Raw genomic sequence first — 21,746 nt, forward strand, 5'->3', positions numbered from 1 at the left:
AGGGCAAAAGTTTAAAAAGAAAATCTTCAACTTGCTAACATGGTTAAGCTATGTTGTTGGTGCGTACCATCGAGTCAGAAATGATCCACAGTCGACCCACCAGCATGTTTTTAAGGAGCAGTAAATAGCATGGGAGGAGACCGTTCATCTTTCTCCCATGGAGTAGTTGGTGGAATAGAACCAGGTATGTTTCTATTAGCAGCACAATTCCTCACCACTAAGTGAGCTCTGGAGGACTAGTATTAAGAAGCTGTGCTACAATCCCAAAGACATCAACTTTGAATACATCAGCTGCTCCAGAAAGATAGACAATCTCCTCTTATGCGATTTACAGCCTCTGAAAACCCGCTGGAGGATCAATTCTGACATGGCCACACCAACAAGAATGACCCACCAGAGCTCCTCTAAGCTGTATCATAAGGTAATTAAGTTGATTTTAGAAAGTGGACTAAAATGCAGATTATTTTTGTGCTAAAAATAAGCCAATATCTATCACCAGTACCACCAAGAGCTCCTCTAAGCTGTATCACAAGGTAATTAAGTTGATTTTAGAAAGTGGACTAAAATGCAGATTATTTTTGTGCTAAAAATAAGCCAATATCTATCACCAGTACCACCAATATGTATACATACTAAATAAGAAATATACCAAATAGGCAAAGAGACAACTCATATATATGTAAGAATAGTCACTGAAACACACACAAAAATATTTAACTTCATCATTAAGGAACTGTAAATTAAGTAAGTAGCTACAATGCTATATTAATAAGAGAGTTAAAGCAGATATCCTTAGAAATAACTGCCTACAAAATTAGCTTTCAGCTGGTATTTGAAAATCTGAAAAACACTTTCAGAGGGTTTCCACCAATCTCAGAAATGACAAAAGTAACTCATTGTGCCTAACTGTAAACTGTTTATACAACTGTTTATGCAATATGGTTTATGCTAAGCATATACTTTTGTTCTCAGAGTCTAAATTTTGATACATGCCAGGTAGAGCCTACCTGACTACTCATCATAAAAAACCCAGGACAAGTGCAACAATGAATGAATGAAAACCCAAAATCTCTGTAAATGTTCATTAAAATTAATAAAATTTAATAAAAAAACAAACAACCAACCAAAAACCCCCAGGACACTAATGAGCTTGGCTGGCAACCTTACACACATTGTCATAACTCGGTGCTAAAGGGTAAGCACATCCAGTGTACCACCCCTGGGAAAGGACTTTGGGAAGTTGTCTCTATTTTCATCCAGTTTCACCCTATAGACCTTTTCCCTTCTGTTGTTTACTTTTCACTGGTTTCCTATACTAAATTATAGCCATACACACAACCATATGCAGTCTTCTGAGTTCTTACAAGTCACTGAATCTGAAGATGGTCTTGGAGACCACTAACACACACGGTTGGTTTCACTAGTATCATAGGTAAACATCAGAAATTTTGATACTACCCTAGGTAGCAAAGGTTTGGGGAAAGAGACATACTCATACATCAAAGTATACTGGTGCAAGTGCTTCAGAGACAATTTGGCAATAGGCACAAAGTTTCTAAATGGAAATATTTTGACTCAACCATTTTATATCTATCAATCTGTTCTAATATCTATAAACAAACATGAATGTATAAGAATAGTCATCACAGAGTTTTATGTAGGGGCAAGACTGGAAGCAAGAAGAGTCCAAAACAGAAGGAAAATAGAAAACACACCTCTGCTCACTGACTTACCTAGGGTGGACATTCTCCATTCTGCCAATAAAACATGCTAACATAATGATTGTGGTCTGTGTTGACTAGTTGTGGCCACTGACAGTTTCTATCAGAAAGCCTGAATGAGCACACTTCTACTCTAAGTGACTGAGATGGACACTTGCCAAGAGTCAAGCGCATTTATTACCAAATACAACAGGACAGTTACCTTATTCTTCTAAGTAAAACTATGATGAAAGACTGCATAACCTAAGGGACTAATTTTCTAGTGGAGAGTAAACCAAACACTTGGGCCCACTTGAGTTACATGATTTTCTTAATTCATAGTTGAATACTATACAGGTCCAAGATTTTTAATCTATCAAATATTTTTTCAGAAAAAATAGAAAGAAAACATCTTCAGTCACTTTAGTAGGTTATTCTTCCTCCTTCTCTTGCATATAAGACGTTTAAGGGTAGAAGTGAGAAAATATTGTAAGATTCCTTATAATCTCCCTACGTATATGTGATTTAGTCAGGTACAGCTAAGAATTTCTAAATGAGAGCATTCCTATAAAGTCCAGAACAAAAGGTTTAACTGGCACTGTAGCACTCTTTTTTTTTTAATTGAGTATTATCCTATATTGCTATTACTTTGCAGAGTTTTGGCACTACAGTCCATAGGGAGCTGTGTTGCAAACCAATAGGCAGCACCTCTGGCAGTCTGAACCCACCAGCAGGTCCACCGAAGAAAGACCAGTAATCTCCTTTGATGCAACTTATAGCCTCCAAAACCCCAATGGTGGGTCAGCAGCTATGAGTCGGTTCAGACCCAACAGCAAAGAGTTTGAGGAAGAATTACTGGGTCATAAGGTGTAACTGTATGTTCAACTTTTTCAGGAACCATAGAGTTTGTATACAATGGTCAGACCATTTTGTATTCCCATTAGCAATGCATGAGGTTTCAAAGTTCTTTACACCACAGGCAATACTTGTCATTTTCCTTTCTGGATCCACTTTTTTAGAAAGAATCATCCTGGTGGGTATGAAGTCGTATTTTAGTGAATTTACCTGACGATTTATGATGTTGAGTATATTTTCATAAGTTACTACTGACAACTTGATGATATCTAACAACAGTCCATAAGGAGTTGTGTTAACACAAAAGCCACACCTCTTTGGTGGTCTGAATCCATCAGAGGCTCCACGAGAAAAAGATGAACAATTTCTTCTTGTGTGATTTATAGCCTCAGAAACTCAATGGAGGGTCAGCAATGAGTCAGTTCCAACTAGACAGCAAAGAAGGAAAGAAAGAGACCAACTGGTCACTTGGTGTAGTTGAAAACCATCTCAGATGACCACTATTATAAAAAGCTAAGGTAAGCTTCACATACAAGTATAATCATCCTTAGATGGTTATAAGAAAAGAAGATATAAAAAATTAATAGACATTAATTCGAGTGAAAGGAAAGGTAACATACAAGGGGTTTGGTCAGCCATTGTAATTGTTGTTGCTGTTATGTGCCTGCGACTCATAGCAACCCTATGTACAACAGCCCGAAACTCTGCCCTATCCTGTGCCAATCTCACAATCTCTGACACACCTACCCCTATTAGCCCAGTCACTGAATCAATCCATCTCATCAAGGGTCTTCCTCTCCTGCGCTGTCCCTCTACCCTCCCAATCGTGACGTCCCTCTCCAAAGACTGGTCTCTCCTTGCAACATGTCCAAAGTATGTAAGACGAAGCTTCAGAATCCTTGCCTCTAAGGAGCAGTCCAGCTTCACCCTCTCCAGTACAAACCTGTTCATTTTCTTAGCAGTCCATAGTATATTCAAAATACTCTTTTCTAACACCACAGCTCAAAAGGCATCAACTCTCCTTCTATCACCCCTAGTCATTGACCAGGTCTCTGATGCATAGTAAGTGACTGAAAAGGTCATGGCATGTATCAGGCGCACCTTAGTCTCCAGACTGACATCGTTGCACTTCAGTACTTTAGAGAGGTCTCTAACCACAGACTTTCCCATCACAGTTTTAATTTCCTGACTGTTGGTGCTAAGAGTGTTGACTGTGGAGCCAAGCAAACCAAAACTGTGAACAATCTCAGCCTCTTCACCATCCATTAATGATGCTGCCAATCGGCCCAGTGGTAAGAATCTTTGTTTTCTTGAATCTTAGTTTTCTGCAGTCCCTGACCTTCCACAGCAAGCGCTTCAGGTCCTCCTCAGTTTCAGGAAGCAGGGTTTTGTCATCTGCATAACAATGATTGTTGATTCTTCCTCCAATCCTGATGCCACATTTCTCCTCATAGATCCCAGTCTTCCGCATAATCTGTTCTGCATAAAGACTGAAAAAGTATGGAGACAGGACACAGCCCTGGCGTACACCCTTCCCAATTTTGAACCACGTAGTATTTTCTTTCTCTGTTCTGATGACAGCCTCCTGGTCCAAGTATAGATTTTGCATTAGCACAATCAAGTGTTCTGGGATTCTCATTCTTCTCAGAGTTAGCCAATTTGTTATCATCCACACAGTCAAATGCCTTTGCGTAATCAATGAAACAAAGATAGACATTTTCTGGTACTCCTTGCTTTCAGCCAAGATCCATCTAACATTAGCTACAACAGTGTAATTAGCTACATTAAAACACTAGAACATTCTTCTAAGTGAGGTAACCTGGGGTTGCTGTGATGCTAAATGTTGTGCCACTGGATTATCAAATGCTGTAACAGTAACCCATGCTGGACAGTGTTTGGTGGAACTCCCAGTTTAAGCAGGAGTGGCATCCACTTCCTAAACAACATGCCTCTGGAAACTCTATGAACTTTGATAAATGCCAATAGCTATAGAAAGGCTTCAGGCCTTTTGTTCATAGGGTCATTATGAGTTATGCTTGACTCAAGGGCAATCAACAACAATAATAACTAATGAATGTTATAAAATGTATATGAATAATTGAATGAAAAAACAGTATGATTTATAAACTTTCAATCACAATCAAAGAAAAATTGTCTTAGTTACCTACTGTCTCTAACAGAACTACTGTAAGTGGATGGCTTTAATAAATAGAAAATATCTCCATTTAGAGGGCTAGAAGTTAGAATTCAGAATGCTATTTCTATGTGAAGATGTTCTGTCTGCTCTGAAGAAGGTCTTTGTCTCTTCTGAGTTTCTGGTCCTAGCAATCATCACGTGCTTGACATTCTCTTCCCCTGAATCTAGGAGATTTGTAGTATAGGGACCAAGAACCTAAAGGACAAGCTCCCATACTGGCTTCTTTCTTGGTAGTAAAAGGTCTGACCTAAGAAAGTATGAGACGCTAAAATTTGAGTATATGGATGACTTGAGTCACAACTTGTTTCACTCAAGATCCACACCACATTAATTCTGCCTTACAGATACCTCAAAATAGAGGACAACAAACAGCAGGAAACGATCCTGATACCTGAGCACTCAAAATGTTTAACTTCTCCAAGGACCAGAATGCAGTTTAAGGAGGCTTTTCAGCTGTTTGACCAAACGGATAATGGAAAGATCCTGTACAGTCAGTGTGTGGATGTGATGAGGGCCCTGGGCCAGAGTCCCATCAACGCTGCGGTGCTCAAGGTCCTGGGAAACACTAAGAGTGATGAAATGAATGTTAAAGACCTGGATTTTGAGCACTTCCTGCCCAGGCTGCAGACTGTAGCCATGAATAAGGACCAGAGCACCTATGAGAACTATGCTGAAGGCCTTCAGGTGTTTGACAAGGAAGGGAACGGCACTGTCAATGGGTGCTGAAATCCCACAGGTTCTTGTCACACTGAATGAGAGGATGACAGAGGAAAGATGCCAGTGGCAGGGCATGAGGACAGCAATGATTGTATCAACTATAAAGAACTCATCTTTAATCTGTTGAGCATTTCACTGAAAGTTATAGGCAGCAATAAAAGGTCAAAGATGAAGAAAAAAAATTCACCTGTATAGTGCTGAATGGCTGCAGGCAGACCTTCCTATGTCCCCAGAATCTCATGCCTTTTCCTATGTGAGAATGCAGGTCTGAAAGCCTCCTCGGCTGTCATAGCACCTTTCCCATCTTATATATCTTGGATAATGCTAACCAACAGCATTCACCAAATAAACTTGCTTTCTATCCCCTCCCCCCACAAAAGGAGGACAATACACATCTATGGGAATCACAGTCTACATGAATTTAAAAAAGATTGGCGGGGAGGGGCACATTCCTAAGGTAATGAACTTTATTTTCTACAACCACATTCCTAAGGTAATGAACTTTATTTTCTACTACTGGGAAAACAAAAAAGTATCTCTTTTAAGATAATGATTGCTGAAAAAAAAAAAAAAGATAATGATTGCTGGTCAGAAACAAAAGGGGTAGGAAAAGCAAGTATTGTTACAAAGAGTAGGGATACCAGAACAGAATTATAGACTCCTCTACAGCCCCTTCGGAATGCTTTTAATTCAGGAACTACATGTACTAAAATACAAGCCGAAAGTCAGCAATATGATGCTAGAGCATCACTTCACTAAATTCAAAGCAAACCAAAAGACCCAATATGAAACAAAAAGATCCAATATGAATATCTACAGGTCAGGATGTATGAAGACAAAGAGGAATAAAGTTTAGATAGTTCAGAAGATATATATTATTAAAAATTTAATTTGAAAAATGCTTACAACTTCACCTAGTAGGGAATTGGAGAACATCATGATCAAATCTACGTTTTAGCAATTAAAATTGGCAAGAATGTAAGAGTTGTTATGTGCCATCAAGTCACTTGCAACTCATAGCGACCTTATGTACTCTGAACTCTGCTCTGTCCTTAGCCAACCTCACTGTCTGAGTCAATCCATCTCATCCAGAGTCTTCCTCTTTTGTGCTGTCCCTCCACCCTCCCAAGCATGATATCCCTCTCCAAGGACTGGTCCCTCCTTGCAACATGCCCAAAAATATGTCAGATGAAGCTTCACAGTCCTTGCCTCCAAGGATCCAAGGTTTCACCCTCTCCAAGACAAACCTGTTTGCTCTCCTAGCAGTCCATAGTATATTCAATACTCTTTCTTCTCCAGCACCACAGCTTCAAAGACATTAATTCTTTTTCTATTATCCTTGGTCATTGTCCAGCTCTCTGATGTCGAGCAAGTAACTGTGAAAACCATGGCCTAGATCAGGCATACCTTAGTCTCGACTGACATCGTTGCTTTTCAGTACTCTAGAGGGGTTCCTGACAGCAAAATTTTTCCAATGCAATCCGTCTTTTGATTTCCTGGCTGCTAGTACCAAGAGTGTTGATTGTGGAGCCAAGCAAGCTGAAGCTGTTAACAACATTTATCTCTTCTCCATCCATTATGATGCTGCCAATTGGCCCAGTGGTGAGAATCATTGTTTTCTTGATGTTGAGCTTCAATCCATATATAAAGTTGTAGTCCTTGACCTTCTGTAGCAAGCAGGGTGTGTTATCTGCATAATGCAGATTATTGATGATTTTTCCTCCAGTCCTGAGGCCCATTCTTCCTCATAGAATTCAGGCTCCCAGATGATAAGTTCTGAATATAGATTGAAAAGGTATGGAGATAAGATGCATCCAGGCCTACGCCTTTCCTGATTTTGAACTTTTGAACGATGCAGTGTTTTCTTGCACTGTTCTGAGGATTTCTAGTCCAAGTATTAGGTTTCACATAAACACAATTAAGTGTATCAGACATTGTTATATTATAATTAAAGATATCTAAAAAGATATATATGACCAAACAACACTGCAAGAAAGTTAAGGAAAGATTTATACATAAGTAGGAAGAATTGACGGGAATAGGAAGGGAGGAAAAAGGCAGCAGAGATTAGTCGATGGATGGGTCTGGCAAAGGGAATGGCAAGGTGGGTTAGGATTTGATAAGATGGTGTAATAAATGGTATTGATCGATTTTAACTAATGTCCTAAAACTAAATGTATCTAAATGATTGAATGAAAACCAATTTTAAAAAATAACACACCAAACCCAAACAAACTAGTTCTGAAGAACATGAGGGGTCATCCTAAGCAACAATGAAAAAGGAGCATTAAGCACAAATTCACTTTGATCACTTTAACCTTTCAGTGATGAGAACCATGACAACAAAATCACTTCTGATTTATATGGATTTAGGTGTGAGGTCAGACAGAGGAGAAAATAATTCTTCTGTGATAGGATAATCTCTTAAAAATCTAGTATAAAGGAAGTGCTCTTTTTAAACACAGAAAACACAATTTATAAGGGAAAAGTCTGGGGAGAAACAAAGTCTGTATATTTAGGATCACTGGAAAAGCTAACAGGGGGATCGGAAATTTGTATGGGGAAAACAAAAACCAGGCATTGACCTAAAACTCTAAACACATTAACTTTAAATCCCCCCCAAGTCCTATGAGGACTGTTCCTTATTTACAAATGAGAAAACAGAGACAGATAACTAAGAAATCTGATCAAGGTCAAAAAGCAGGCTTGAGATGAGATGTTCCAAAGCAAATGACAAAAACCAAGATCATTACATGGAATAGTTTTTCTGAAAAGAGGCCCCCTCTTGTAACACAGTAGGAAATGGCAAGAGCTAATATGGGGGAGCAAGATGAGAAAAAGATCTCTTCCAACTAAAAAGGCACCCGGTGTGACGGGGGAGGGGCCTTGATAGGTTAAAGGTATGAAACAGGATTCCTGGAGAAGGGGAGGCCAAGGAGAACGCAAAAAACCAACTGACTGCTGAAGCTCAAAAGCTTACAGAGATCCTGGGAATTCTACAGTCATATCCAAGTTAGGCCTACTGGGAGTCTATCAAGGTTCGAGGCGCTAAAGAGATCCAAATAACTTCTATGTGGATAACAGTTTCTGAAGCAAGCAGCAGCAAAAAGATCGACCACCAGGCTCTCAGAAGAACCCCTTCCTCCAGAGAACTCTTATCAAAAGCTTTTAAGAATACAACCCAAACAATATTGGAGATGAGGGAGGACTTGAGTAGCAGTAAGAAGAGCAATTCCTCCGTGAGTGAAATCCCAGTCCGTGCCCAGACCCTTCAGCGAGATCATAGAGAGATGCAGAGTGCAAATCCAGAAGCTGCACCCAAAAGCGGCGGGAATGGGGCTTCCTGGGACCCTCGGATGTCAGACATGGCCCTTCCCCCACAGCGCATTGCCCTCCTACTCAAATGACTGCCTTCCGACTCTGGTTCTCCGAGAGCTGCCGGGACCCCGGCGGGCACTACCATGCCTTGCAGAGTCTTGACCAGCAGCCCAGTTCGAACAGGACCTCCACAGTAACTTACCCATCCGGTCCGGCCCACGATAGCCCGAGCTCCTTACTGGATACCAAGGGTTCCTTAGCATTTCCACCAATGCAGCAGAACAATCAGGGTTTTGAGGCGGGACTGAAAGTCAATGGCCAATCAGAAAAGACGCAAGGCGCGTCCTGGCGCACATAACTAGTTCCCGCCTTTGGGAGGGAAAAAACCCCCACGGTTGGCGCCAAACTTGCGTAGTTTTCTGTGAGTCTTTAAGGAATAAGTATAGCGATTTAGCTGGCGGGGACCTGGTGGTATAGGAGAAGGAACTCGACTGCGTAGGGGCGGGGCTTGAGAGAGGTAGGGGTGGGGTCTTGGAGAAACTCTTATTAAGGGGGAACTAAACTCTTGGGCGTTCCTGTCATTTATTTAGTTATTTTACCAATTATGATCGGAATTAACTGCATGCTAGACATGCTCGTTGGGTGCTGAATGAATAATGAATATACTTTATTCCTTGCACTTGTCTGACGCCTTTCTCGATATTGGGAACGCTGAAGAGTAGGTACCAGTCAAGTGGGGTGAGAGGGAGTAGATTATTTTTGGAAGACATGATAGCTGAAAACCCACCCAAGGGTCAACTGTAGGTTTCCGACTCTAAAGTACGTAACAAACATGATAGGTGAATTCGTTCGAAATGTAATGGAACTCTATAGGAATGACCTGCTTGCATAGTGGAGGTTGGGGTTGTGTACTGTCAAGTCGGAACTGCCCCTTTAGGCAGTTAATCTGAAGGGAGGAAATTGCCCATCTTAATCCCGTGTAGCAGCTGGTGGATTAGAACCACGTGGGCAGCCCCTTGGTTATCTCACCAAAGCGCCCCATCTTGAATACTAGTGGCTTGATTCCTCATTTGTCCATCATATTCTTTTTTTTTAATCCTTTTTTTAAATAATAAAAGATTTATTAGAAAGTTACATCCCCAAAGGGATGGACCTCCCTACTTGAGGCCTGTCCATCATATTCTTGTTGGGTGCAATATACAGAATACAGTCGTCCAATTGTGTGTTCATGTTCATATGGTCTAGTAGTAAAAAGCACATGGAGGCTGTATGGAAGAAAGACCTAGCAACCCACTCCCTTACAGATCACAGCCTGGGAAACTCTGGAGGGCAGTTTTACTGTCCTATCCAGTCTCAGGCGATTTGATGGCACATTAACAATAACCACATCTGGTCTTTGTGAGTTGGATTCAGCTAAACAGCAGTGGTTGAGTCTGGTAAAACCCACCAGGTCTTTTCTCCCCCTCCCCCTCTAAGGGCTGGTAGTTTGAAATGGTTAGTAAACAGGCGCTTGACCATGACTTATATTTTTTTTATTTTATTTTTTTTACTTAAATATTTTAAAAGTGTTTCTAGAAATTTGTTGTAGGTGCCTTCAAGTCAACTACAACTGTTACTAACTCATGAACAGATTGGAACTTTGCCTATGTGATACCAGCCTAACAAATCTCTCACTTGCTCCAGTGTATTGTTACAGTCGCTCTGTCAATCCATCCTTGTAAGAATAAAATATCAAAAACTCAGTTTCTGACAAGTGCAGCTACCTCCATCCCACTTGCTTGCCTAGTTTGCAGCAAACAACCTCCCCTACTTGTGATAAACCACACTCTGTTGGCTGACTGCCTCCCTGAGCTATGGCTAACGAATAGAGAGCAAACTAGTACTAGAACTACTATGAGTAGCCAATCAAGCTGTGTAGCTAGACAAAGATGCAAGAAAGTATAAAAGGGAGGGCTCTCTTGGTCTCGGGGCTCTAGGGTGAATGCAGCTGTGTCAGCACGTAGGAAACCAGGTTCGAATTCGAAATAAACTTTATTAATTTGGCTAATTGGCTGGGTGATCTTTTCTGGGGACTCGCTCAGTTACAATCCTGTGGAGGGTTTTCCTATCTTTCTCTGACCCTCCACCTTTCCATTTGGAAAATGTCTATCTTTGTCCAAGGACTGGCCCCTCCCAAAATACGCCCACCCAAAGTACTTGAAATGTGGTTTCATTATCCTTGCCTCCAAGGAGGACTCTGGTTTCACAGACTTGTTTGTGGATTTTTTTTTATGGTTTCAGTGGAGCTTCCAGACTAATAAAACTAGGAAGAAGAATGTGTTTATCAACTTCTGAAAAAGGGGGGGGGGGCAAATGAAAATCTTATGAAGAACAGCAGTTTAGCATGGTCTGATAAAGTGCCAGAAGATAAGCTAGTCATGTTGGAAGACTCTAAAAATAAAAGTGGATTCTCTTTGTGTTTAGAGCTGCCTCCTCAAAGTAAAGGATGACATGGATGAAGTGGAGCTTTTAGGAAGTTCATTAATTGATGTGGAAAGACTCAAACTGAGAAGAAACAACAGCATATGTCCATTACTGAGTGGACTATGAAATCTTTAATGTATAAATCATGAAAAATTGAAAATCTTAAGAAATGAAATGGAACACTTAAAAACTGATAACCTAAAACACCAAAAGAAACCCCAGAAGAGCAAACTGCTATCTTAGGCAAATGGACTACGGCTAGTTTGAAATGAACAATCATCTCTTGCTCTTGCTTTCTCTTGCTCTCTTCTTGCTCTCTTGCTTTCTCTTGCGCTTGCTTTCTCTTCTCTTGCTTGCTCTTGCTCTTGCTTCTTGCTCTTGCTTTCGCCACCACCCTCTGTAACAGAACTCCTGAGTAAACCACTGTGAGAAGGAACCGCTGGTGTGCTGTGTCCTTATTCCGGCGAGACTGGTGAGGCGCGCAACAAGTGGTGGCCCATACGGGGAATCGAACTTCGAAACTGAAGAGGTGCCGCGGTTTCAGAACTCACAGCGGACAGGGCAGCTAGCTGGTTGCAACACCCCCATGATACATCTTCAAGGATATGAACATGTACGGCCAAGCACAATCAATAAGAGTGCATCTAAATTCCAAAATCAATCTCCATAATAGTCTATGTGTTTCCTACTGCCAAAGGGGCCCTTTAGAGTAGTGACAGAAGATCTTCACCCTGAAACCCACAGCGTCCCTTTTCAGCAGGAAGTAGCTAAGAGAATACGCCATCCCCTTTTCCTTATGACTCAGGGTGAAGTCTCTCTCAGGGAGGAGTGATAGGGAATGGCAAAGGACACACTGACAAAGAAGATTAATCAGAACTGGCTTTGACAAGCACTGTGGCATTTGGACAAGAACAAACTGGGGAGGAGGGTAGAGAGAATAGTGCAACAATGAATGGATGGAAACCCAAAATCTCTGTAAATGTTTATGGAAAATTAATAAAATATAGAAAAAAAAAGAAATGAACAATCATATGGGCTACTGTACTAAGAATGACACATTGAAGAGGAATAATATCACTTTATTTGATAAAAACAACTTTTACAAGTACAGCTGCCATTGATAGTATTACATCCATATATCTATAGGTAAAATCAGTTAATAAAACTCTTACTAAATGTGTGCAGCAACCATTATTGCCAAAGATGAAGAATTTAAAGATTTTCTACAACTATAAAATAAATTAATAAAATAGATGAATGGGACCTACTAGAATCAAATCCCTATGCACATCAAAACACTTCTCCAAAAGGGTAAAAAGGAAACTCACAGACTAGAAAAAAAAATACTTTGTAATGACATCTCTGTTAAGGGACTCATATCTAAAATTTAGAGACTACTCTAGCACCTCAACAAGAAAAGGTAAGCAAGCCAATCACAAAATGGGCACAGGGTATGAATAGACACTTTACCAAAGATATTCAGATGGCGAACACATACATGAAGAAATGTTCAAAATCCCTAGCTCCCAGAGAGATACAAATAAAAACAACTATGAGATATCATCACATCCCAGTAAGAATAGCAAAGCTCAACAGAACAGCAAACAACAAATGGTGGTGAGATTGCAACCCTTATTCACTGCTGGTGGGAGTATAAAATGGGTCAACCACTAAGGAAGGCAGTATGGTGCTTCCTCAAAAAGTTTGGAAAAAAAGTTTGACACGCCAATTCCACTACTAGGAATAGACCCTGAAGAAACCAGAGCTACCACCCAGACAGATATATATACACCTACGTTTAGTGCTGCATTATTCACAACAGCAAAGAGACAGAAGCAACTCAAGTGCTCATCAACAAATGAATGAATAAAAAAACCTACGATATCTTCACACAATAGAATGCTACCTAACACTGAAAAACAATGAACTCATAAAATATTACACAACATTGGTGGCCCTGGAGGACATTATGCTGAGTGAAATATCTCAGCCATGAAAGGACAAATATTGCGTAACACTACTGTTATAAAACAGGACTGCCATGGGAGTTGGGGGAAACTAACAAAAATAATGAACTCTTCATTGGAACAGAGGAAAGAACTGTTTAAAAAGAATATGATTAGGCATGATTTGTATGACAGTAGTCCAGAGTAAAAGGTGCATAGCATAGCAGAGTGGAAGGGCAGGGGAAAGGAAGAAATTATGCCACAATGAATGAATTATTTTTAAAGAAAGTGAAGGTGGTAGGGAGGATAATGTGCAATAATGAATGAATAAAAATCCACCTTTTCTGTTAACTTTAGTTAAAAATCACAATTAAAAAATTTGAAGATTTCTACAAGTTTTTGTAGTTTGAAATTGATCAAACATGAAATCAAGAGCAATTGATAATTCCTGGCTATTAGAATGTGAAAGGTGGAAATTTAAAAGTGACTGGCAGATGGAAAATATGTCTTTCGTGGTAGTAACTACACTGGAGGTAACACGATGGAATTTTGCAAGCTCAACAAGTTACTCATTGTATGTATGTAAACCCTCCACCAAGTTATTAATTGTAAATACTATTTTTCAATAAAATAAATGGTATAAATGGTGACTGTACACATGGACCTAATTGGATGGTTTACACAGACATCAAACTTTATCAGTGAAAAGAGAGAGTGGAGAAACTTAATACAGTGTCAGTCACAACAAGCCAGGGTCCAAGTGACTGTCTAATAGACCACCAATTCATATGGAAATTCAAGTTGATGCTGAATTGCAAAAGAAAATTAAGTCCATAAGATATTAAAAATACAATCGAGTTGTATACTAATGAAGGAATATTTTTATATATTTTTTCTTTTCTTTTTCTCTTCAGAGGGAGGAGCGAGCTGGTGGGGAGGGGTAGGCAGGGAGAAAAGTGCGGCAATGAATGAATGGAAATCCAAAACCTCTAAATGTCTATTAAAATTAATAATAAAAAAGATATTAAAAATACAATCATGATAAAGCCTGCTGAATTTAAGACCATCTCAGGAACAGGTTTGATACATTGAATATTAATGACTGGAGACCACACAAGTTGTGGGAGGACATCATTCGTGAAGGAGGAAAAATAATTAAAAAAACAGGAAAGGAAAAAAGGAATGTTGAAAAAAAGGATGACTCGAATGTAATTGTTGTTGTTTGCTGTCGAGTTGAGCAAGACTCATAGCGACCTGAAAAGCCTGAAGCCTTTCTGTAACTATCGTCGTTTATCAAAGTTCAGTTTCCAGAGACTTTCGTTTAGCAAGTGGATGCCATACCTGCTTCCAAATGTAGAGTAGCTAAAGAAAATGGGAAGCAAAAAAAGAGGCTACTCAAGAAGACAAAATATTACAATGAAAAGTGCAAACGATCCGCAGAAAAGGTTCCATGATTGGCAGAGTAACAATGGAGTTGTTTTAAACGACGATATAATGGATATGCTGGAAGGATCACTCCAGACTTGTTTTAAATATTCCTCGATTGATAAAGTGTTTGTATTAGAACTCTATTGGATAGCGTTCTAGAAGTGGAACTTGGTCAAGGGAGGAAGAATCTGCTTTTCTCCCACAACCAATCATTTTTGCGTGTGGCCAGATCCAAGGCGAGAGATGGGAAAGTCTGATGGTAGTAGGGCGCCTCCGAGGAGGCAGAGGAACTCGTAGTCGCTCTCCCCAAGAGCGGTTCGTTTCTCTAGCCTAGGCGAACTTCTGTATCACTGTTCTGCCACAGCTAGCCATACTTCGAGAACCGCATTGTCCGTGTATTCAATCCACAAAGCGACTACCATTTCGATTTCGATTTCTCGTACCGGAACAGGTGTGATGTGACACAGCATTTCCGCCGCTTCTTGGGCGGGGCCACGCCACCGTCGCCGTCGCGGTTTGGTGACGCAGAGCGCCGCGTATTTTCCCCCCACGTGTGTGGAAGCTGTCCGGGTGCTAGTGGATGGAGCTGTCGGTCCTCGGGTTGTAGTTTTCGGCTTTTCGGCTGCTCGGGCCTGTATAGCCCTGAGCCGGGGTCTCTCAGCGCACAGCATCGAGTCCTGGTGACGTCCAGGGAATAGAGACGGGACATGGAGCATTTCTCACTGGAGGTGGTGGCTGCGCTGCGGTTGATATCTGCCAAGAACGAGAAGAGCCGCAGCGAGCTGAGCAGATTCTTGACCAAGCAGGTGAGAGATGGAATTGGAGGGAACGTGCCACCACAGACCCCTTTTGCCTTGTACGCTTTGCGGCCTTTAGCCCTTGGTTTAAGCGGGCACAAAAACCGTAAATCATGTCACGCGGGTCCTGTCTCCCGGGACTAGCCGGTGGCGAAGGATCCCTGGCGTGTTTGAAGAAGGTCGGAAGTAATCTTTTGTTTTTATATAGGACAATTTTCCCTTCCCTTCATACTGAATCCTATATGTCCTGCTTTGGCCGCATATGTGAGAGGCCTACGGCAGGAAATGTGATACACGTATGAAATACAAATTGAGACTGCTCTTTTGACTTGTATAATACCTAAGTGCGTGCCTAGTCAAGCCACCCGTTTGCTTGGGTGAATGTTTCTCTTTACAGCTCGTTGACAGGTATTGATTTTGTTCTTGCTATGCGTAAGGCACTGTGGGAGAAAGATAAATCCATTACAGTGTCTATCTCCAGGGAATTTAGCCTCTATTTTTGGAGACAGTATATAAACAATAACGCACAAAGTATGACAACTAGTAATAGAACAATATCCCTGGGAATTATTAGGTGACCTGGAGTTTAAGACTCCTACTTATAAGGAATCTTCTTGTCGTTGTGGTTAGGTGCCGTCGAGTCGTAGACGACTTATAGCGACCCTATAAAGGAAAAGCCTGAACACTGTTCATACCGTGCATTTTTGTTGTTGTTGCACTGTAATTTCATATTCTTTTTTAAAAAATTTTTATAAATTTTTTTAATTTTTGAACTTTGGTCCCCCTTCCTCACTAACTCCTTCCTTCCTGATCTTTCTGGCAGAGCCTGCCTCCTCTTCCTCCTCACTGCTCTCGTCCACTCCCTCCTCTGACCCCATCTTTGCAGTCTGGTCCCTCTGCGACGCCTCTTCATCCCTGCTCTTGTTTGTTGATTTCTTTGATGTTTGCTTTGGACCCTTCTTGGCTGGGCTGCTGGAGAGTTGAAGGAGTCTGAGCTGGAGGCTGCAGAGCTGAGTTCTGACTCTGAATTGAAACGGGGCCTTTTTCTCTCTGAATCGCTGGAAGGGGAGGCGGGGGCCCTCTTCACCTTTTTCGAAAGGCCTCGCCCCCTGGCACCCCGGTCATCCCCGCGACCCACATGAGCCAAGAACCGCTGCCGCACGATGGAGTGCGTGAGCGCGCTGAGGTCCGGGCGTCCGCGGAAGAGTCTGCGAGTGAACTCCCGCATCTCGCTATCCCGCGCCGTGTTGCTCCCGCCGTTTTTCTCCCCTGCTTCTGTCAGCGCATTTGACAGCAGGTCGCGCACGCGTGTTGCCGGGGCCCTGGAAGGCGTGGGAGCGTTAGCTGTCGCTCACGGGCGGCTTCGCTGGACAGCTTTACCAAACGACTCTTGCTGCCCGCCCCAGCGGCAGTTGGAGGGCCTCGCGCTTCTCTCTCTTTCTTAGTGTAATTTCATATTCTATAGACCGGCTTGTATTCAGGACAGATTCAGGAGGCAGGGCTTTATGAGGAGGAGTGTGGCATCAAGATTGGAGGAAGGAAGACTTATTAACAAACTACGATACACAGATGACACTACCTTGCTTGCTGAAACTGTAGAAGACCTGAAGCACTTGCTGCAAAAGGACAAGGGCTGTAGTCTTCAATATGGATTGAAACTCAACATCCAGAAGACAAAGATTCTCACCACTGGGCCAATTGGCAGCACCATAATAGATGGAGAAGAGATTGAGGTTGTTAGCAATTACAACTTGCTCAGTTCCATAATCAACACTCTTTAACACCAGCAGTCAGGAAAGCAAAAGAGGAATTGCATTGAGAAAATCTGCTGTCATGGAACTCTCCAGAGTGCTGAAGAACAATAATGTCAGTATAGATACAAAGGTGTGCCTAATCCAGGCCATGGTCTTCTCAATTACTTGTTATGCTTCAGAGAGTTGGACAGTGACTAAGGATGATAGAAGAAGAGTAGATGCCTTGTGGTGCTGGAGATGAGTCTTGAACATGCCATGGACTGCCAAGAAAACAAATAGGTCTGTCTTGGAGAGGGTGAAACCAAGTCTCTCCTTGGAGGCTAGGTTTTTGAAGCTCCTGCCTCACTGACTTTGGGCACGTGGCTAGTAGAGGTCTGTCCTTGGAGAAAGACATGCTCAGAAGGGTGGACGGACAATGCAAAAAAGGAAGATCGCAGAAGAGATGGATTGATACAGTGACTGGGGCAGTGGGGGTTGGTGTGTCAGAACTAGTGAGACTGGCTCAGGACAGGTCAGGGGTCAGAGCTACTGTACATAGGGTCGCTATGCATCGCAGGCAACTCAGCCAGTAACATTCTCTGACCTGTTTGAAAGCAGGAGTGGCCTCCACTTCCTAAAAACATGCCTTCAGAAACTCTGTGAACTTTGATAAATGTTGATAGTTGTAGAGGGTCTTCAGGCCTTTTGTTCATAGGGTTGCTATGAGTTGTGCTCGACTTGAAGGCAGTCAACAACAACAGACCCCCCTCAACTCCTCAACTGTATGAGCCCCTTGTGAATAGAAAATGTATTTTTGTTTTTGTAACTCCAAAATTTGTATCTAAAATTCCCTTTGCAATTCAGAAATATATTGCATATTTTTCTTTTACTGATTTATGTATCAGCTTCACTATTTTGAATGAGAGACCCTGGAACCTCAGAGGTTTGGAAATGCAGCAAAAAATGTGAGACATTTCTGTTTGGTGACAAATTGAACTGAGAGGAAGAGGAGAGGTGGTAGAGTAGGGTGTTGCCCTGGTTTCTGGTCTGCTGGTTCCCAGTAAAGATAATAGGTCACTAAAGCAAATGGAGAAGAAAGAAAATCAGTTTTTTGGTGAGAGGTCAATGGAAGAGTAGAATCAGTTTTACATTAGTTGACCATGTGAAAACTGAATTATGCTTTGGGAGAGGTATTTTGTATTAGTTGTTGTGTACCATAGCGTAGTAACCAACACATAGCTGACCTTCCATCGAGTTTTAAGAGAAACTAATCGCTCAGGAGTGCCTGTTTTCTCCTGCGTAACGGCCCGTACATTCCATCCTTAACTTTTTTTTATTTTATTTTATTAAATTTTATTAGTTTTAATGAACATTTACAGGGATTTGGGGTTTTCATTCCTTCATTGCTGCACCATTCTCTCTACCCTCCTCCCCAGTTTGTTCTTCTTCCCCGCCATCCGAATGTCTGTTTTAATTGTCCAATTGCCACAGTGCTTGTCAAAGTCAGGTCTGATTAATCTCCTTTGTCGGTGTGTCCTTTGCCATTTCCTATCACTCCTCCCTGAGAGAGACTTCACCCTGATTCATAAGGAAAAGGGGATGGCGTATTCTCTTAGCTACTTCCTGCTGAAAAGGGACGCTGTGGGTTTCAGGGTGAAGATCTTCTCTCACTACTCTAAAGGGCCCCTTTGGCAGTAGGAAACACATAGACTATTATGGAGATTGATTTTGGAATTTAGATGCACTCTTATTGATTGTGCTTGGCCGTACATGTTCATATCCTTGAAGATGTATCATGGGGGTGTTGCAACCTAGAACACACAAATTTAACTAACAAGTTATAAGTACATGAGTCAAAAATTATGGAAAAGTAAAAGAAAACATTACTACAAGAAACAAAAAGAGATCTTGAAAAGTGGAAGAATATCCCTTGCTCCATCCTTAACTTTTTATAGCACAACTCCTTACTGCAAAATGGGCTCAGAATTTAATTTAGCAGGACTCTGAACTGGGTAATTCTGGTTGGACTCCCTTCTGAGATTGTCCCTTCTACCCTCAATGTACAGAATGCATTTTAGCAAGGTCCCACCTGTGACTTGAATCAGAAAGAACCTGTTGAAAGTCCTGGAATTCAGAGTTTTTAGTTTTGAATCTGAAGTTTGTAGACGAACTTCAAGGAGTTTTATGTTTTCTCTGTCAGACATCCATCAAAGGAGGGTGAAGATGGTGCAGAACAGGACAAGATTAAGATCTGTTCTTGAAAGGGTCTCTAGGAGTCATAGTTGGCTACATGACACCTGACAGCAACAACACAATAACTATACTTAAATGCAAAATTTATGCATTTGAAGTGGTATGAGTACATGGTTTGTAGCCTTCTTCGTTAGACAGTATTAGAGAATATATGAAACATTGACATATAAGAGCCATGGGATTGGAATGTATGCTCTTGAGATAAAAAGTTTGAAACACTGGTGTTTTCTCCCTTTCTTTTGTATCACATGGTCTGTCAAATTCTGTCCAACTCTGAAATACTTTCCTGGTTTGCACCTTTCCTTTTCCTTTAATAATTTCAAGAAGAATTTATTCTAGTTTTCTATTTTTGAAATAACGAAAATGATTTTTGAATTTTCAAAAAGCAGCCAAGACTTTGGAAATGTTGCTAACTCAGGTATAGTGTGACACCCAAGAGATAATGTTGAAATAAGTGTTATATTTTGGTATGGTATTTGAATTCAAGCTGTACTCATAAAATATCCTTTAGTCTTAGCATAAATTCATAATGTTCTTGTGAGGTTTTGGTTAGTGCCACCTTTGGAAAGTTAAACATACCATCATGGTCTGAGAAAGGATTGTGCAAATGTGTATGCATACTAGCAATGCAAGAGTTTTTATTCACTTTCCAATTTTCCCTTTTTTACACTCTGAGCCCAAGCACTAGAATTTTGTGGTTCATTTCATCTTGCATTGCTTAGGGTGGCTATTTACTTTCAGTCTCTTTTGTTAGAGGCTGATATCATCCTGATGGACATATTCTGATTCATTTCTAGGAATTCATTCTTTTTCTTTCTTTCTTTTTTTTTAAAAGCCTTGCCTATGCAAAGCTTCCCAAAAATTAGTTGTTTTTTGTTTTGTCCAGCTTCAGCACTGGAAAATCCTTGATAAAAAACCAAAGATGGATATGTTTCAGGCTGAAACCTGAGTATGCATAGAAATCTTATCTATATCCTTCCTACATGACAGCAGGCAGTTTGCTATACTAACAACAGCTTTTCATTTGATTATTATTCTAGAGCAAGAGAGTTCTGGGGGTTGGGGAGGGGAAGCCCTGTTCTAGATTCCCTGGAGAGTGTTCAGACTCTGAAACAGATTATTCAGGAAAGCTGTGTAACATTTTACATGGAACACAAGTATCAGACCTGTTACCTCAAATTCCAGTGAACTGAAATGTATTTGTAAGGCTTTTACAGTAAATAAATTACAAGCCTCTGGGGAAAAAAGTATAAAACCTAAGGCATTTTATAATGTAAACTTCCTTATACAATCCAAAAATTGGTTATTTCGGTGGTAAGCTTGGGTTCTTTATTACAACAGGGTAGGCATATCGTTTACATAGTTTTGGCTTTCTCTCAGGTGTGGACACCTCAAGATCGTCAGGGTATCCTGAATACCTTAGCACAGTTACTCCTGGACAAGGACTGTACTGTGCTTATTGGTCGCCAGCTACGCTCTCTCCTTTTGGATTTGCTGGAAAGGAACGCTGAATCCATAAAAGCTGGAGGCCAAGTCAACCACGATCTACACGAACGACTTTGTGTGTCTTTAAGCAAGCTCATTGGTAACCATCCTGATGCTCTCCCGTGAGTAGTAGATTCATTTTTTGTTTTTTTTTTTTCTTGAGGTAATAGAACCTGATCTCTCTTGGGAAGTGAGGAGTCTGAACTATTGAGGATGGGAGATAGAGAAGCAACAAAATGAGAGAAATCAGTAGTACCATTTTATGCAGAGTTCTGGTGTTATAGTCTGCAAAGAGTTGGGCTGCTGACCCAAAGCCTATTCTTCTCTGGAGGTTTGAAAACTCACTTTGCCTCAGTGTTTCTTGTGGAGTTTCCTTCAGTTCTTAAAAGACAAATACATCTGCACATCTGTGTGAGAAAAAGACAGTACAGTGGAGCCCCAGTGTCTTACTGTGACCTGCCAGGCTCCCTTGTCTTCCTCTCCAGCCTCATTTCCTGTGACTTGAAATCTTACTGTTATTAAGACATTATTACACTGTGGTTGCTGTGATATGTCAAGCTATTTCCTTTTATATTCTCATTGAACTTTTTATTTCCACTACCTGGAATGTCATTTTTTCTTCACTCTCTCGTCTTCATTTTTTGAGATATAACCTAAGCATCTCTTTCAAGCTACTCCAGAGTTGGTTGAATATTTTCCATTGTGCCTATAGATGTTTCTGTAAGTGGCTGTCTTCTTACTAGACAGTGAGCTTCATTTCTTTTTTTAATTTTTTTATTCTTAATTTTAATGAACATTTACAGAGATTTTGGATTTCCATTCATTTATTGTTGCACTTTTCTTTCTGCCTCCCC

General features: G+C 40.9%; 2 protein-coding genes and 1 pseudogene across 2 annotated transcripts in view; 2 read left to right on the plus strand and 1 right to left on the minus strand.

Annotated features, from left to right (window-relative positions):
- Positions 1 to 5,190: 5,190 nt before the first annotated feature.
- On the plus strand, positions 5,191 to 5,664 carry LOC102859350 (annotated as a pseudogene).
- A 9,667-nt stretch (positions 5,665 to 15,331) lies between these two features.
- The window catches only part of MDN1 (MDN1, midasin homolog (yeast)), a 177,239-nt gene continuing 170,824 nt past the window's right edge, over positions 15,332 to 21,746 (plus strand). The window contains exons 1-2 of the mRNA XM_006881247.1: positions 15,332 to 15,430; positions 20,788 to 21,014. Coding sequence (XP_006881309.1) covers positions 15,332 to 15,430; positions 20,788 to 21,014 — 326 coding nt within the window. The remainder of the gene's footprint in view (positions 15,431 to 20,787; positions 21,015 to 21,746) is intronic.
- On the minus strand, positions 15,533 to 19,358 carry LOC102868438. The gene is made up of 3 exons (XM_006881220.1): positions 19,123 to 19,358; positions 16,215 to 16,743; positions 15,533 to 15,694 (listed from the first exon to the last, which is right to left on the minus strand). The coding sequence occupies exons 1-3, from the start codon at positions 19,356 to 19,358 to the stop codon at positions 15,533 to 15,535; spliced, it is 927 nt and encodes a 308-aa protein (XP_006881282.1).

This window comes from Elephantulus edwardii, unplaced genomic scaffold (genome assembly GCF_000299155.1).
Source record: "Elephantulus edwardii isolate Elephantulus edwardi_28Jun2011 unplaced genomic scaffold, EleEdw1.0 scaffold00013, whole genome shotgun sequence".
NCBI lineage: Eukaryota > Metazoa > Chordata > Mammalia > Macroscelidea > Macroscelididae > Elephantulus > Elephantulus edwardii.

Excerpts from the sequence above, each read along its gene's own strand:
- LOC102868438 (XM_006881220.1), bottom strand. The coding sequence starts at position 19,358 with ATGTCTGACAGAGAAAACATAAAACTCCTTGAAGTTCGTCTACAAACT. Across the intron at positions 16,744-19,122 it reads AATTCTGAGCCCATTTTGCA|GGCCCCGGCAACACGCGTGC; the intron begins GTAAGGAGTTGT and ends CACGCCTTCCAG. Across the intron at positions 15,695-16,214 it reads GATCAGGAAGGAAGGAGTTA|GCCTCTCACATATGCGGCCA; the intron begins GTGAGGAAGGGG and ends TTCCTGCCGTAG.